General features: G+C 31.7%; 1 protein-coding gene across 1 annotated transcript; it reads left to right on the plus strand.

The window, feature by feature from the left end:
• Positions 1-10,936: 10,936 nt before the first annotated feature.
• Positions 10,937-18,239, plus strand: LOC126885128 (uncharacterized). Its single transcript, XM_050651559.1, has 4 exons — positions 10,937-11,029; positions 11,118-11,318; positions 11,412-11,533; positions 11,586-18,239. The coding sequence occupies exons 1-4, from the start codon at positions 11,009-11,011 to the stop codon at positions 13,642-13,644; spliced, it is 2,403 nt and encodes an 800-aa protein (XP_050507516.1). The 5' UTR covers positions 10,937-11,008; the 3' UTR covers positions 13,645-18,239.
• Positions 18,240-19,166: the final 927 nt, after the last annotated feature.

Here is a 19,166-nt window from a genome sequence, read left to right on the forward strand (position 1 = left end):
CTTCATGTTAGAATTTGTTGGGTATACAGCCAACCCAGGGAAATACCCCTTTTTAGTTTAATTAATTATCAGATACCATCTAGCTACTGTTTTATTTTCTACCAGGTAACATTATATTATACAATAGATACCTTTATAAATCTGGTTCACTCAAAATAGGAACCAAAACTGTGTCAAAAGTAACTGTTTATTGCTTTTACGCATGCGTCATTTTATGCTACACTCAAAATATTACACTCAAAATGTGCTCCAAAAGATGACACGACACCGCTCCGCTACATTTTCGAATCGAATGAATCGAATTTCGATGTTCATTCGATGTAGCGCACAACGCAAAGGTCGTTCAGCGTGAAGGAGCGAGATGTGATCCTACCAGATCACTTTATGCTCATTCGCCGCTGAACGCCACCAACGTCTCCTATTAAGGGAATCCAACGATCTGTCAAACTATTCCAATATGCCTGGCGGCTGGCATGAATACATTGAAGGCATATGATACTGTTATTTTAGTATTTTAAAGTAATTTTCGTATTTTATGTCCGTGTAAATATTGCTAAATACTTCTGTGACATAGTAAAAAATATTGCTTACGTCAATAAACTTTAATAAGTAGTTAAAAAGTTTTAATAGGGCTTTTCACCGATTGTCATTTGTTTCGAGCTTCTGTTATATGTTGTATAATCTGTGTATAATATTAATATACACGGATTATACGACATTTGACAGAAGCTCGAAACAAATGACTGTGAATGAAAAGCCCTATTAAGTAATTTGGAAGATTGAAGAAAGCTAGGTTAACAAATTTTATGTTTTATAAGTTTAATAAAAAATAATATTGAGCATCCCTAAAATTAGATTTTAGGTAAAATCATCGGGGTAATATATATTTTATTATTTTAGGTACCTAGTAATACCACATTATATCTTAAATTTGAAATTTTAATTTAAATAAAGTATCCAATAAAATCGCTTGTGTGCAGTGTTGCCAGACAAATTTTTGTAAATGCATCGGAATGACTGGAATAGTGATACAAAGTACTAAACCAACACATTTTGTACAAAAACTTAAAAAAACGTCGTTTAATATTATTTGAAGCAAATTTCTTATGTCACAAAATTTTAAGTTGGATTTATAGTTTGACATAGCGTAGACGTAGACGCAACGGAGACGTAAGAAACGGACTGGAGACGGAAGAAAATATTATGTCAATTTATAGATCGACGTAGTGGAATTTTCGCGCATGAGTAGAAAGAGTAAACAATGACTTAATTCTATTCAACAACATAGCCTATAAATTATACGAACAGTAAACAAACTTTGTGTTTATTTATTTATACTTATACTATTATTTATTATAATATTTATCTGTTTTGTGTGTTACATGGATTAGGAAATAAACGAATCTATACTCCTTGGTCCGCATGCCGTGGGATTTCCAACTATTTTATTTCATTTCCTGGTCTTTAAAATGTTTATTGGATTTACCTATCGTATAATATGTGTGGATAACCCCGAATAGGCTAATAAACAACTCATATTTATCTAAAATATTGAAATGACTCTATGATATATTTTTATTGAATTAATAACTTAACATCCAATGTATTAACAAATAATTAACAAAATTCGAATATGTTGACAAACAACTTTTTACACAACTCAAGGGATGAGGGGGCGGGTCCACTTTGAGTGACAGAACAAAATTCTGCCTTATGATTGGCCAGACGGAAGAAACGCACTGTAAAAGATGAAAGTTGGTCATCTCTTCCGTTATGTTACGTTTCTCTTACGCTCCGTCAGGCGCTTGCGTTCATTTATAAACCGGAGTACACAAAATTCGGTGTTGATCTTTTCCAGTGCGTCTACGTTACGTCTACGTCTACGCTACGTCAAACTATAAATCCGACTTTAGGTTTTTACTTTAGGAGACTTTAGTATAGTCGGTTCGCTAAACTCAGACGCAACTGGCTAGATATTTTAGTCGATATTTTTTTTTTGCCAATTTTGCAAAAATTGGCAAAATTACTAACTATTTAGCGATTATTAACTATTTAGTAATTATTTTTTGCCAATTTTACTAAAATTGGCAAAATTACCGACTAAAATATCTAGAAAGTTGCGTCTGAGTTTAGCGAACAGACTATTCGCTCCGAGCGTTAACAAAGTGTCAAAGCAAAATCGACCGACCTGCTCATGGTGGCGTTTTTTTGAAATTTTATAAGGACGCTTTGTGTATGTTTAAATGAGACATTTAAAAAAATGTCGTGTCACGCTAGTGATATTATGCATTAATATAAACAGAAAATAAAAACGCACTATAAATTCTTCACTTTCCAATATTGATTATCAGTTTGATTTTGTATGCATAACCTCACTATCGCAGTTTATGTCAATAAATATTTATTAACGAAAAAGAAAATATTTTGTTGCACTATAAATTACAGTATAAATTATTAAGTAATGAATTCTAACAATTGTATTCGGTTATTATCACTACAAAATGAAATATTCAAGTTTAACAAAATAATCCCATAAGACTCAATGTTAAAACGTCCTTACAAAATCTGACAGCGTATCACGTGACTGTACGTAGAGGGGAGACGCACGGAGCCAATATCGAAAGTTTGGTTGTTAATTGTATCAAATTGGTAGAATTGTAACAACTCTGGCAACGCTGAATTGCCTGCCAGTCGTCCTGTCATTTAAAAATCACGCCATCCGTATTGACAGTTCATTGGTTTTGCTACGAGTAGCTAATTCGCACACGGGAGAGATTAAATGTCCAGCAAACGACGGCAATGTTGCCAGATTCCTTTTACCGGGAATTTTAAAATTTTATAAGAGTTTGGTTTTAAATTTGACAGTTCTGTTTTCTCAAGTCAAAAATCTTAACCTTACTTTTACAAGTGATTAGGATTATTATTATTATTTTATTTACATGTAAATTGAAACAATAAATATTGTGGCTGTGTCATAATTTCAAACTCATTATGTTGCAGTCTTTTCCAGTTGATAAAATTGCAATTCAAAAACTTTTAGGTAGGTACGTGTAACTTCCACATTATTATTTATTTTTTAAGTATTAAGGTTGATGTTGATATCCAAAATTTAGATTTCAAAAGTTTTATGTAGGTAGATACTAATAGAGTAATACTAGATAATAGATTAGATACAAAGTAAGCTGTAAGTAGTATAACTGCCCATGTAATCACCTGTTATGTTGTTTTTTTTAGATTTGCACTGTATGGATGGCACAGGAAGAGAAACAAGAGTACAAGAACATGAAACATCCTATTATAAATGTATATGTATGTGATCCTCAAAAAATTATTTTACAAAACAAGATAGAGAAAGAGCTTTAAAATCCCAAGGATCCTGCAAAATGTTTATTTGGTGTACTAGTCGAATAATATAGTATCTAAAAATATTGAAACTATTTTATGGGCATGAGGATGATATAGAGCACTTACATAAATACCAAAATCAGATAAATATCTCTTCAAAGTTTATTTTGAGACTTTCTTCAAAAATGTAAGTAAAATATTTGCATATCGACGGCGGAAAGGCAGCACTTCGTAACTGAAAAAATGTTATAACATGAGTTACTTCACTTTTCACTTTAGAATAAGTGTATCGGCAGCTATTAAACAGCGATTACAGCTGGGAAAGTTTCCGGAAGGCTTCCAAAAGGCTTTCCCAGCTCTAAAAGCTGTTTAATAGGTGCTGATACACTTATTCTAAAGCGAAAACCGAAGTAACCCATTTTATACAAATTTTTCAGTTATAGTCGGTTCGCTAAACTCAGACCCAACTGGCTAGATATTTTAGTCGATAATTTTTTTGTTTTTTGCCAATTTTGCAGAACTTTTCAAAATTACTAACTATTTGGTGATTATTAACTATTTAGTAATTATTTTTTGGCAATCTTACTACAATTGGCAAAATTACCGATTAAAATATCTAGAAAGTTGCGTCTGAGTTTAGCGAACAGACTATATTATTAGGTCCTGCCTTTCCGCCATCGATATACACAATATAATTTAAAACAAGAATGTTACCACTAAACCACTTTTTAAATATTACTCATGAATATTTACTAGAGTTTACAATTTCAAACTAGTGTGTTTGATTATCCTATACCTATATTTTACTTTTTTAGTAAACTTCAGACTGTACAGGATAGCATAATAGCATAGGAGGCGAATTAAAAAGAATTGATTTACTTACAAGAAAATATATCACAAACATTAAACTCTCTTATGGCATTGATTTGAAAGATGGGTATATGTACAATGATGATGCAACCAGTGTTTATTTTTGGGTTGAATGCTTACAGACTCATGTCCAATATTATTTTACAAACAACAGGGCATACTAATGGATATTCATTATGAATTTAACATTTATGATTTTTGTCTTATGTTCCTTAATACTGTGCCAAAAGTTTGGTAAATCCTTTATCGCAATCGATGGAACTCATGGGCTCAATTCCTATGACTTTGAACTTATGACAGTATTAGTAAAAGATGAATTTGGGAATGGATTTTGTACTGCTTTCTTATTTTCAAATAGAAAAGATACCTACTTTAATTTACCAATTTTTTTAAATACATGTCTGTGTTGGTATTATATGTATAGTCAAATGTTTTCATATCAGGCATAAGCGACACCTTTTACAATGCCTCGTCAAATGTAATGGGTATTGCTCCTAATAGACTGTTAAGTGCCTGGCACATAAATAGGGCATGGTAAGTAAATCTTAATAAAATATCTGATTCTGAAAAAAATCCTATTATGTATACAAGATGTATTAATGATGGTTTAGAGAGTATTAATAGTTTTTGGGTAGACTTCTAAGTGATGCAGATACATACAATTTTAGTACAACAAGGAAGAACAAGATGGCCGCCGCCGATAAAGTTCGCGGTTTAGATATCCTAAAGAAACTTTGTAAAGGTTGTAGCAAAAATGTAAAATCTGGTGTGTGTTGTGCTAAATGTAATTCAGTTTATCACTCCAGTTGCGCAGAGAGAGCAAAAACGTGCTGCAGTGAAAATATTACTGAAAATTTTCATGCTGAAAAAGGTGATGTCAACCTAACCTCAACTTCAATAGAAGAATATTCTTTAAAAGAAGAAAATAAATTATTAAGAGCAACAATACAAGATAAAAACACTATAATAGTAGACAAGGAAGTCTTAATAAAACTTTTGAATGAGAAAATAGTATCTCTAGAAGAAAAAATGAATCAGTTACAAAAAGATAAACAGATGGACAAAAAACAGCCCAAGGGTAATAAAAACAATAGTCTTGTTGTACCACAGCAATCTACCTTGATTTTAACAAAACAACGAGAGGCTTCAGCAGACAAACATGGACAACTTCAAGGAAACTCTACGAAAATTAATGAGAATGTCATACAAGGTCAGTCAAAAATAAATGAACAAGTTGTTAGTTTAGAAATTATGAAGACACAAACTCAGCTAATAATGAATGATGTGTTAAACATTAATAACGACGAGACAATAAAACCTGATGATTCAAGACTAACTGTTAAGTCTTCACATGAAAATCTTGTAAAACAAACTCAAATTAATAATACAACGAATCAAAATGCTCCATCATCGTCAAGTAAAAATCAACATATGGATGGTTGGGAAACTCAAAGAAAAAGGGGTTTCTTAAAAAATAAACGACCAGCACCCATTCAAGGCAAAAGAAATGGAACTTCCAATCTTAAAATTGCCCCCAGTGTGTCTAGTTATAGTTGGATTTTCTTATCAGGTCTCACTGACGATTCAACAGCAAAGGATGTGCAATCATACATGCTAGAAAATGGGGTTCAAAATAGTGTCATAGAAAAGTTACGCACAAAGAAAAAGTTCATTAGCTCTTTTAAAATTGGAGTAACACAAGAGAGCGTGCCCACAGTCCTAACTCCTGATTTTTGGCCAGTCGGTCTTTATGTTAGTGAATTTTTAAACCTGAAGAATCTAGCACCTCAATAGATAGGTTAAATAATCAACTTGAAAAAATTGCTTCTGACCAGGTGTGTATAGTGCACCAAAACCTTCAATCTATAGGAACAAGTCATGATGCTCTTCAAGAATTTCTAAACGATGAAAAAAATGTTCTTGCTATGTGTGTGAGCGAACATTGGAAAACCATCGATCAATTGTCCGCATATAATTTGGTGGGATATTCACTGGCATCAGCATTTTGCAGGCAAAATGGATATGGAGGCACAGCAATTTTTTTAAGGAATGGTATAGAGTATGTACATAGAAGTGACATAACCATATTTGGCGATGAAGAATGTTTTGAGTGTTCTGCCGTAGAACTCTCATTTTATAAAAAAAAGGTCATAATCATATGTATATACAGAACAAGCACAAAACCTGTTCATGACTTTTTAGTAAAACTTGAGTCAGTTCTAAATATACTACTGAATGAGCAATGCACATGTTTTATTGCTGGAGATTTTAATTTAGATATAATGAATGTTAAGGACAGTAATGCTAAAGATTTCAGTGAATTGTTGCAGTCTTTTAATTTTGCTCCTTCTATTTTAGAATATACACGGGTAAGTAGGACTTCTCAAAGTTGTATTGACAATATTTACACTAATATAAACGTTTTTGATGCAGAGGTGGTAGGCACTCATATGTCTGACCATACTGCCCAGAAGGTGTCCTTTACTTTGCAAATAAGTGGAAAACTCAAAAAAGTTAAAAAAAGAATTTTTTCAATTACAAACAAAAATAACTTCAAGTCTATGCTTTTTAGTCAAAAATGGGACTCAGTGTTTTTTACCCCTGAATCACTGGTAAATGAGCAATGGGATGCTTTTGTCAGTATTGTTGGGTCTACCTTTGATTATTGCTTTCCTATAGTCTCAGTTCAGCAAAAATGTACGGCAAAAAAAATACTAAAACCTAATCAGCAGGTTGCTGCATGTAAGAATGAGCTAGACATCCTTCTAGTGCTTAGTAGGTCTGACAGGGTCTATAGTGAGGCTTACAAAACAAAGAAGCAGGAATACAATCGTCTCCTGAGCGATGCAAGAAGTGCTCATTATGAAGAGCGTATAAATAACAGTGAAAGCAAATCAAAATGCGTTTGGCAGATTGTTAGGGAAATTAATGGTACAGTTACAGAATATGTCGATCAAACTTCGAATATTAGTGGTAAGCCTGAGGATATTTGTAATAACTTTAACAAATTTGTACTTCATGCAGGTCCTAATTTAATAAAAACTCAACCTCAAGCCACTTTTTCATGCAGTATTCCATATAACACCAAATCTTTTTTTCTTATACCAGTAACTATTTCTGAAATTCTTAATATCATCTCAAAGCTAAAAAATAAAAAAAGTGCAGGTTATGATGGGATCTCGGCGAATCTGTTGAAACATTGTGCAGAAGAGATTGCAGAACCATTGTGCCACATTATTAATAACTCTTTTAAGTATGGTATTTTCCCTAACCAACTAAAGTTAGCTCTAGTGAAACCTTTACATAAAAAGGGAGATAAAACCAAATTGGAAAATTATAGACCCATCAGTTTACTACCGACATTTTCAAAAATTTTCGAAATAGCAATGTGCACAAGACTTATAGCCTTTTTCAATGATGACCACCTAATTGCTGAATCACAACATGGATATCTCAAGGGAAGGTCTGTTGAAACAGCTACATACGAATTCGTGGATAAGATTTTGAATGGATGGGAGAACGGGGAGATTTCCTTGGGAATGTTCCTGGACTTATCAAAAGCGTTTGACAGCATAGATCATCATATTTTGATCAACAAACTAGAAAGATATGGAATTCGTGGCCCTGCTCGGGACTGGATAAGAGATTACCTCACTGACAGACGACAAAAAGTTATTATAACTCGAGAAGGACAACAGTTTTCTTCAGAAGAAGGGAATTTACAACTTGGTATTGCTCAGGGCAGTGTCATGGGACCACTTCTTTTTGTTTTCTACATTAACAATCTTGGTAGCGAAATACTGAGCAGTGAGTCTCACCTTGTAAATTTTGCAGATGATGCAAACTTATTAACATTAGCATCAACGTTTGAGGATCTTCTGAGTATTTCTTCAGATCACTTAAAAACAGCTCAGAATTGGTTCTTAAAAAATAAATTGGTTTTAAATACTGAGAAGACTAACTGTGTTTGTTTTCACACAAAGCAAAATAATGAGATAATTCCAGAGGAGATTGAGTTGGATGATCAAACTGTTGAATTATCAACAAATACAAAATTCTTGGGTATTTACATAGATCAACATCTAAATTGGTCAGAGCATCTGTGTGTTGTTCGCAAGAGAATCAACATGGCATGTTATTCATTACGAGTAATGTCTAAGTATTTGAATTTACAACACCTTAAGACAGTTTATTTTGCAAACATCTACTCAGTGCTCAGATATGGTATTATTTTCTGGGGAGGAGGAACTGATGTTGATAGAGTATTCATTGCTCAGAAGAGAGCAATAAGAACAATGCTCAAGATAAAAGCTCGAAGGACCTGTAGGGGAAAATTTAAGGAATTAGGATTATTAACTGTGGCAGGGCTTTATATATATGAGTGTTTACTGTTCCTGTTCAAGAATAGGGATAGGTTTACACATTCTGAGCCAAAACACAGCATACCCACTAGGTATGTAGGGCTCAATTTTCCTATACATAGGCTAGTCGCAACAGAGAGAGGACCTACATATTCGTGTATAAAATTTTTTAACAAATTGCCTGTTAGAATTAAATTGCAACAGAATTTTAATATATTTAGAACTGAAATAAAAAGCATTTTATTGGATTTAGAACCATATTCTGTGTATGAGTTTTTAAATCACACATTTTAACTTTTAACTCATAGTATTTGTAATTGTAATTTTGTATGTATATTAGACACTTATTATTCAATTGTGACAATTTGCTGTAAGTATGTTGTTTACAATTTTTTTTAATAAAAGATATTTTGAATTTGAATTTGAATTTAGTAAGTATTTCCAGTAGAACTACTGCAATAACATCCAACAATGGGCCTATTGTTATAGGAAGGGGTTGTGGAATTAATACCAATATGACCATTCAAAATTTTCATAAAATTTTGGATAAAAGGGTATCCATTAGTTGTTATCAGTTAAGTTTAAAACTTGGCACTCATGGAGAGCTATACCATAATATATAATAGGTATATCTCATAATATTACATCTCATATTGTTCACTACAGTAGTAATGAGTGAGCCTGCATACACAGAACCATAATAATATATTATAGTTCGTGTATGCAGGCTCACTCATTACAATAGTGAGCAATATGAGATATAAAATATTATAGTATAAGTCTCTGTGCATGACCAGATTAACATGTTTGGTGCCCATCTCGAACAAGCTCCACTTGGCTGGTACCACATACTTAAATCATTTATTTAGTTACACAGTACTACTCACATAACTTATGTGTCGTCAGTACCTTCCGTAAAACCTTCGTGATGCTACCCATACGTCATGGCCACTGAATGTGTTAAAGCTTGTTAATGTATGAGAGTTATACTAAAATATATATCTTATATTATATTGCCTTCAATGGAAAAAATATCTTATTTAAATTGTATCCATGTAAGTTTTGATTTAATGAAATAAACCTTTTAATCAAAAAAGTGTTGTTTACTTGTGTACACCTAGCAATATCCTGATCATAGATAAATAATATAGTATTACCGGATCCTGATATGCAGACGCCAATAGGGCTTTTCATCGATTGTCATTTGTTTAGAGCTTCTGTCATGAGTCACATAATATTAATGTATCTACGTCATACGTCTTTGGTTTGTATCATTGGTATATACCAATAACGTACGACGTAGATATATTAATATTATGTGACACATGACAGAAGCTCGAAACAAATGACTGAATGAAATGCCCTATTGAATAGGGCTTTTCATCGATTGTCATTTGTTTCGAGCTCCAGTCAAGTGTCACATAATATTAATATATCTACATCATACGTCTTTGGTTTGTATCATTGTATCAATAACATATGACATAGATATATTAATATTAGACAACACATGACAGAAGCTCGAAACAAATGACTGAGTGAAAAGCCCTATATCATGTAAATACAAGTCATAAAGATGTCTTTCTAGGGTTAAAATTTCACAGCCTAAAGACATCATTTATGTAACTTCTTAAGCCGTCACAAAATGACTGCAATAAGAAAATAGAATTTATTAACTCGCCTCGCCCCCAGGCAAAGTAAAGGTGCTAGGCCACTAAGAATGTTTTTTTCAATTTTTTTTATTTTGCGGCTTTAGCGCTTAGCTATTTAGCCAGATACATGATGAGAATTAATACTATCATAATACATATTAAAACTAATTCAAATTACTAGTAATTTTATTAATATTCTGAATAATTATGTAACCACTTAATACTAAAATAAAAAAGTGTCCATCTATACTATCCCAACACATTTTCACCTTTGAAATCGTAAATTTCCATTCCCATTAAAAAATAATTTGTACTGTATAAGTATATTTCTTTTGAGCTTCATTTTTTTTCAAAACACTGCAACATGAGTTTTAAATTATGACACAGTACAATACTTGTTTCAATATTTACATGTAAATAAAATAATCCTAATTACTTGTAAAAGTAAGGTTATATTAAAATTTAAGAATACAGAACTCTCTTTTAAAATCAAAGTGGCATTAGACTAATTTTAAAATTCCCGCTAAAAGGAAAAAGGTAAATCTGGCAACAGTGCCGTCGTTTGCTGAATTCTCTCCCTTCGCACGCGAGATTTCAGTTTCTCCAGGACTTGTGTTATGGGAGATTTTGGACCAATCACGAGTCACAGATTTGACACTTGACAGTATGCTTGTCAACCCTACTTTTAATTTTTACTTTACTGATCAACTAGATCAACTGATTTTTGTAATTAGATTCAAATTTCAAATATAGTATTAAAATACATATACTGAACTGAAAATGAATTCAAATTCAGAAGACGTAAGTGAAATAATTGTGAAAATAAATACATACATTATTATTTTTAGACCTTGCAGGTTTTAATACAATATGATGCATTCATTTTTAGTGTGAAGTGTTTTTCCCAAATTTTCAAACGAAAATTATTAAAAAAGAAAAAGATCATCAGGGTTGGGTGTATAACTTGAGAGTCAATATATCCTCAAAAGAAGATGCACAAAAATGGCTCCAAGAGTTTTCAGAAAACACGAAAACCACATATAGAGTGAGGAATAGCTTTGCTGATAATACAGCAAAAATTGTGTTTAAGGTACTTAAAGTATTATATTTAAGTAACTAATCACATGTTTATTTTTTCTAATTCAGGAAAGTGTTGATAATGTTCATGAATCCTAATTTTTAGAAGGAGTATCGGTGTATCCATAACACAAGGCCAGATACACATAAGGTTAAGGCCCCTCATTCTAAACATACTGGTTGTAATGCAAAAATTATAATAACTGTTAAGCAACAAAATATGAAAAGGTATATTGACAGAAACAATTTTGTAAAATTATTATATTTCATTTTGTTGTAGGAGTAAGGATATATATTTGTCAGAGTACCCAGCAGAGATATTTTTAAAGTATACCCACAACCACTTAATACTAGTCGCAGATGCCTTACGACATAGGACTCCCTCAGATGATATAATAGAAAAATTTAAAAAGCTGTTTTCCAAAGGACATTCACCCTCATCTGCATTAAATATTTATAAGTCAGAATTGCAAGAGGAGTATGAAGAGGACTATTATAAAATTGTGGCAGATGGGTCAAAATGTCCCACACGTAGATGGTGCTATGAACTGTATTATAAAATGTTTAATAAACAATATGGTGATCCTTCTGGAAGTGAAATGGTTGCTTCTTTAAAATTGTTCATCGAACAATATAATGCAAAATGTGGAGAGCAATGTGCAATTATGTCGGAAGATGTAGAAAATCTAGTTGTGTGTATTTGCTCACCACTAATGAAACGAGTGCATAAGTATGAAAGATCATCGGGTGAAATTATGTTTATCGACTCGTCTGGTAACATGGATAGGCATAACAGCAGGGTTTTTTTAATGTTATGTCCCACAGTTGCTGGTGGGTTACCTGTAGGAATTATTATGACGTACAGTGAGTGCGAAAATGTTATAACAAAAGGGATAAATCTTTTTAAAACTATTTTAAATACTGATAGTTTTTACGGAAATTCATTTCCAAGTATTATTATGACAGATGACAGTGCTGCAGAAAGAGCTGCATTAAAAACATCTTTTCCAAATTCCACTCTTTTGTTGTGCAAGTTTCATGTGCTTCAGGCGATAATGCGTTATTTATGGGATAATAAACATAAAATTCATGTAGACGATAGGCTTCCAATTTACAAAAATTTTAATAGTGTGTTACATTCACCTTCTGAAGATGAATTTCATGAGAAAGTAAAGAGTTTTATGGAATGTGATAGTGTCAAAAAATATCCCAATTTTGTAAAATATTTCGAAAACTTTGTTAAAAGGTCTCCAGAATGGGCACTATATTATCGTTCTAATTTATTAACTAGGGGAAATAATACAAATAATTTTTGCGAAGCAGGTTTTAGAATTATAAAAGATAAAATCTTAAATCGAGTCAAGGCTTTCAGTATAGTACAAATGTTCGATTTTTTAACAAGCAGTTTAGAAAGTTATTATGAGAGAAAAATAAGCGATATAATAAACAACCGATCAGAGGGAGTTAAGAAATCAAAGCATTTCATAAGTGATGAAAAAATCGAAAATCTTAAGTGTATTCAAATTGACCTGAATATGTTTGAAGTATTGTCTGGGGATAACAAATATTTCGTCAATTATAGTGATGAACTTTGTTCATGTCCGGTAGGAAGTCAAGGTGCTCCTTGCAAGCATCAGCTTGCAGTTGTAAAACAGTTTAGTTTGTCATCTTCACAATTTATACCTTTTGCAGATCCCCCAGCAAAAATAATCCTGTTTAAAATTCTTTATGGAAAATCACCTGAAAATGAAGAATGGTTTGCCTCCTTGACTAGTTCAACAGCAAATAAATCTGATGTTTCCCTTGTCAATAAGACCCTTCCATCACAAATTCCCTCAAATAATAGTGAGGTAGAGTTACCACAACCTAGTTGTAATGTAAATGTTGATGAAGGGTGTCAAATGATTCAGGAAGTATCAGAATTATTTAAAGATAAGTTTATGAAAAATCCTGAGCTGTATTTCGATGCTATCAAGAAATTTCATGAACTTGCAACTAATGCTGCTAAAACAGATTCAGCTTTAATCTCAGGATTACACACATTTGGAAAGTATACGGGAGCTGGTAATCCTCTGATATCAAAAAAGAAAAATCTGCAAGGAGGCAACCGTATAGGAGTTCAGCCGACATCCATTTCCCGCAGGAAAAGAAAAATATGTGGAAGATCACTTTCGAATAGTGGCCGACCCCCTAAAAGACAAAGGCTGGAGGATCATGCATATCCCAAAATAAAAACTTCTACAAATGTCTCATTAAGAGAGAAATCAAATTATAAAAGGACAAGAGCTCCTCATTCTTTACAATTTTGCGTAGAAAATAATATCAATTTGGGCAAATAATTTGTCATGGTATTTCTTATTCTTTCTTTTAATGGTATTATAATCCTGGATGCAGTTTTGCCTGTTTGACTATTTCTCTATATTATGTTCATGGTTTTCAGATTGTCTTCAATGTTATCTAACCATCTTATTCTGGGTCTTCTTCCCTTTCAGCTACTTGCTGGTTCCCATTGTAAAATTGTCTTTGTTGATTTTGGGCCTTCTAACCTCTGGACATGACACAGCCATGCCAACCTCTGACTATACATAAATCATACAATATTGTGCCCTTCGTTTAGTTCATTGATCTCATCGATTCTTCTGATTCTCCAAGGACCATCCTCCTCTTGTACTGGTTCATATACTTTTCTCAAATATCTTCAGTTTTTCTTCATCTTGTTTTGTCATTACTCAGGACTCACATCCGTAGGTTACTACAGGTCTAATAATTAATGTTTGGTACCTAAATAATTTTTTTGGATCTTCTGTCTAATAATGTTAATGTCTTTGATCTGTTATTAGCATGCTATGTGTGATTTCCACTAGCAATATGTGGGTTAATTTCATTGTTCATGATATTCATCTGATTGATTTCTGTGCCTAGATATGTGAATTGACACCCACACATGTGAGTGCCACTTGTTCGAAGGATTTGTTTATAGCCATATTGTTTTCATTATCAGGCGTTCTTTTGACAGTCATATACTTGGTATTTATCTCATTTATTTGAAGTCTTTATTAACACGTCTATAAGATGTTTTTACTCCTGCTGATGACTACATCATCTGTATATATGCAGTTATTTGTATTTACTTACCTCTCATGGTACTTATGTGATATAATCAAAGTACCCTTTAGTCAGCAATTAGGTAATGTTATCATTTAAATTGATATTGTTCTCTGAAGTTAATATTTTGAAATGTTTAGATGTCAGTTTGATTAAAGGTTTAATTATGTATCAAGTAACTTTGTGAAAAAATAAGAGTTCAATAAGTAATTCTACAACATACAAAAATAAGATTTTTTTCATAAAAATTTAGTGTTGTCCGAAGAACCAACGTCTTCAGAGTCCAGATAATTAATAATAATAATAATAGACATCCCAATGAGGCCAGCCAAGACTATGTCGACAATACAGCATCGAACTATTGGTTGACAATTACCTGAAATATATCGTCAAAGACCCTCAGGTCCAAAACGACAAATGTTGATATGGATGTCGTCGCAGAAACCATCCAACATCTTACAGGGGGCTGCCAGGAATTCTCTGCAACTGAATATAAGGAACGGCATGACTCAGTGGGAAAGATCCTTATATACATATTATCAATACATCCCTGAGAGTATGCTTAAGAACGACAACTACAAGCTATACTGAGACCGCACTGTACTCATAGACCAAACAGTGGCCCATAAATAGACCAGATCTCATACAAGTTAATAAATTAACAAGACAAACAACACTAATTGACGTAACCATACCTAACAACAATAATCTTTTACTGAAAAGATCGCCAAGTACAAGAATGCAAAGTACCCAGACAATACCTATTATTATGTCTACTACTACTGGAGTCATTCCCAAGAACCTCCTCGAAAGCATAAAAAGGCTGGGTCTAAATGAATATCTTTACAAGACCATGCAGAAAGCTGTACTACTCACAACAGCCAGATGTGTACGAAAATTTTTGGGAGATACACCTGCATACCAAGTCACCTACAGGGCTCGATAACATGGAAAGAGTCCCACCAGAGCTCAATCCTTTTGATACCGTACGTATCTGGGATGAGTCAATTTTCCTCTTAAAGGGGTGTGAGCCATATGGCTAAATATGATAATAGATAGCTTTATTCTAAAACACAACAATATTATTAGGTACATTAATTTAATGCATCTTATCTTTGTTACAAAAAACTTTTTTATAATTCCCAAGTTTAAAGTTGTATTCTTTTTTAACCTCCAGGTGACTTTCCGAGAATCTATTATCAGCCCGACTTATTATAAAGAGAACATCTAAGCAATTTTTACACTCTTTCACAGCTGGATCAATAATTGTTGTTGGAAGTTGGGTTTATTTTTTAGATTTGACTTTGACTTTTTTTAATGGGAAGCATAAAAAAGTTGACACAAAAGCATCTCATTATATATTCACATTATTTTGATATTTTGGTCTTGAAATCTACCTGTATAATTATTTTATGATCTCCCATAGCTATTGCACTGTTGCCTGTTGCATTTTGTTGGCCTGTGACATCATTCTGGTATGTAGAACGTTGGCGTAGGATGAATACAACGTACAGGACTAAGTAAAATCAACAAACCTGATTTTTTTTAAATATCTAACTTATTTTAACTACTGTATGCAAGTAACCACATTTTCAAAATTTTGAACTGCTAAAATTTTACCCTTTGCTTTAAAATTAAGTGGTTTACTTATTTAATTAAGTGGTTTACTTATTTCTAGGATTCACATTGAGGATGGTCAGTTTTGACCAAAAACGTTTGGTGATATTCCATAATCCATTTGAATAATGTTAAAAAAAATTAATAAATTTATATAATAACATTCAACAGAAGTCTTTACTTGTTTATTATATTGTACATAAATACACTCATTGTACGGCATAATAATAATCATACTTATTGTAAATGAAACATTAATGTATAGTCGATTCGCTTTTCCGAGACTCAACTGTCTAGTGAAGTTAGTAATTTATTTTTTTGGTAAATTAAGTTGTCAGGAAATTAGACACAAGATGACTGGAAATTACTACACAACCACACGTAATTGCTCTTGCCAATATTATTAATAATAAACACACATAATAATAATAATATATTTATTTATTTATTTACGGGTTTCCCCAATTTAAAAAAAAAATATACATATATAAACAATAAACAATAAGTAGAAGTAAAAGTAGTATTAGTAAAGTCCAGTAAAACAGTAAAAAAACTAAAAATAAAATAAAATGAATTAAATGAAAGTGTGACAGCATAAAACTGTAGTAAGTACATTACAATAAAACTAAATTTAACATACACACAATCCACGTTATGCAGTGACAATACATAATAATATAATATAAACTGACATTAATCAACTAACTACAGACAATAAAAAAATTAACACATTACATAATACAAAAGCATTATCCATGGCAAAAATTAACAAATCCACTGAAAATATAATATTAAATATTAAACATAAGTGCTGACCGGAAAAATTGATTTTAGTTGGTTTTTAAATACTCGACTGGAAGAAGAGAATAAATCGATGTCCAAATCATTCAGGCGACTTAAAGTTCTATCTATTGGTGAGTTAAGACCATAGTTAGTTGAATGATGAGGTACATGGAACAAGTTATTATTTCTCAGATTATGGTTTGGAATATTAAAGTTTATTAATTTTAATAAATCAGGACAATTGATTTCACTATTTAATAGTTTATAAATAAAAGCTAGATCATTTATAATTCTACGGTCTTTTAAGGAGTGCAAATTGAGATCACTACGGATGATGGTATAGTTGTGGTTTAGTTCAATAACATTATATCCCAATCTGTATGCTGCAAATCTTAAAAACTTATTTTGAACTCTCTCGAGAATATAATACTTTATTTGAAATAGGATAACCTAATATAAACATGCTAAAGTACATATAGTCAAAACAATACAAGTAGGTATTGATATAGTCCATAACATAATTTAAAAAGTAAAAAACTAAAACTAATTTAAAATGTCAATACCTAAAGCCACAAACATTTGATAATTTAAAATTTAAAAAGTAAAAAACTCAAACTAATTAAAATGTCAATATCGAAAGCCACAAACATTTGAATAAAATACCAATGCGATCAATGCAAGCACAATAAGTATACATATAAGGCAACACAAATACATTCAACACATCTTATTCTCTATAATATATTTTTTTTAAACTGTACTTGAATGTATTAATGTTTCTACAAGTTCTTAAATCGAGAGGTAGTTCATTATATTCTTTAAACCCTTTGCAAATTAAAGATTTCATCATAAAGCTATTTTTAAACTCAACAATATGTAGATTATTTGTACCCCTTGTATTATAATCATGTACATCTCTCTGAAAAGAAAAATATTTTTGAAAGTAAGATGGAGCCAACGAGTTCAATATTTTATACACAAAAACCATGGTTAGGTAATGCAAACGTTGACGAACTGACAACCATTCAAGTGATTTTAACATAGTCAATATTGGCGTTATTCTACTAGTTCTTAATATGATGCGCATCCCTCTATTTTGAAGTTTTTGTAACTGACTAATTTTATTAAGACTGGACAAATATACAATCGATGCACAGTAATCAAAGTGTGGCTGTATTATTGTATTATATACAGTTACTTTAGTCTCAGTCGACAGATTTTGAGCTATTCTGGTGAAAAAGTACAATTTTTTTGAAATTTTTTTACTTATATACTCAAAATGTCCATCAAATGACAGCACGTTATCAAGCTGAAAACCTAAATATTTTGCCGTTTTTACAATTTTGATCTCTTCATTGTTAATGTGTAAATTAATCAGATTTAAATTTATTAAACTATACTTATGTTTAGTAGTAAAAATAACAGCTTTGGTTTTATCAATATTTAGTTTTAATTTATTCATGTTGAGGTATTTATTAACTCGATCAAGTGTTCTGTTCATCTTCACTACAGCATTCTCTAACTTAACATCACTACATGCTATCAAAGTATCATCAGCAAAAAGATTGATAAATTCACAATCCAAAAACAAATCTATATCATTTATATACAGTACGAAGAGGAGTGGTCCAAGGACACTACCTTGAGGTACCCCTACCAAAATGTCTTTCTCAGTCGATACTGTATTATTAAAACATACTTTTTGCCTGCGATTGCTTAGATAATCTTCAAACCAACTTAAAACCTTACCGGAAACTCCATATTGTTCAATTTTAGCTAATAAAATGTTTCTATCAATGGTTTCAAAAGCTCTTTTCAGATCCAAAAAAATTCCAATAGTATATTTACCATCTTTTATATCATTCTTTAGCTTGCAGATTGTTAGTTGTAATGCAGTTTCACAAGAATGGTTCTTTCTAAACCCAGATTGATTTTCTATTAAAATTGAATTCCTTTTTACATGTTCCATTAATTGCTCATAAACAACTAGCTCCAGGAGTTTCTCAATTGTCGGTAATGTATTAATAGGTCTAAATTCCTCATCCTTATTTGTATTACTGATCTTTTGGATAGCAATAATTGTACTAGTTTTAAGCTGATTTGGCACCTTACCAGCATCTAGTGACGTATTAATTAAGTTTAGTATGATGTGACCAATTGTCTCATAAATTTCCTTTAACGTTCTACCATTTAAAATTTCATAGTTAGAATATTTATTATCCAACACATTCATAAATGAACCTAACTCTTTCAAAGTTAATTGTGCAAAATTGTCAAATGGCAAATAAAGATTACAATTTACATTTATCCAATCATTAAAAAAATCTGTATGACTCACAATACTAGAAATACTCTC

The sequence above is a fragment of the Diabrotica virgifera genome, chromosome 5 (genome assembly GCF_917563875.1).
Source record: "Diabrotica virgifera virgifera chromosome 5, PGI_DIABVI_V3a".
NCBI classification, from domain to species: Eukaryota; Metazoa; Arthropoda; class Insecta; order Coleoptera; family Chrysomelidae; genus Diabrotica; species Diabrotica virgifera.

Coding starts and splice junctions, on each gene's coding strand:
- LOC126885128 (XM_050651559.1), top strand. CDS start 11,009: ATGAATTCAAATTCAGAAGAC. Junction 11,030..11,117: donor TGAATTCAAATTCAGAAGAC/GTAAGTGAAATA, acceptor ATTCATTTTTAG/TGTGAAGTGTTTTTCCCAAA. Junction 11,534..11,585: donor AAGCAACAAAATATGAAAAG/GTATATTGACAG, acceptor ATTTTGTTGTAG/GAGTAAGGATATATATTTGT.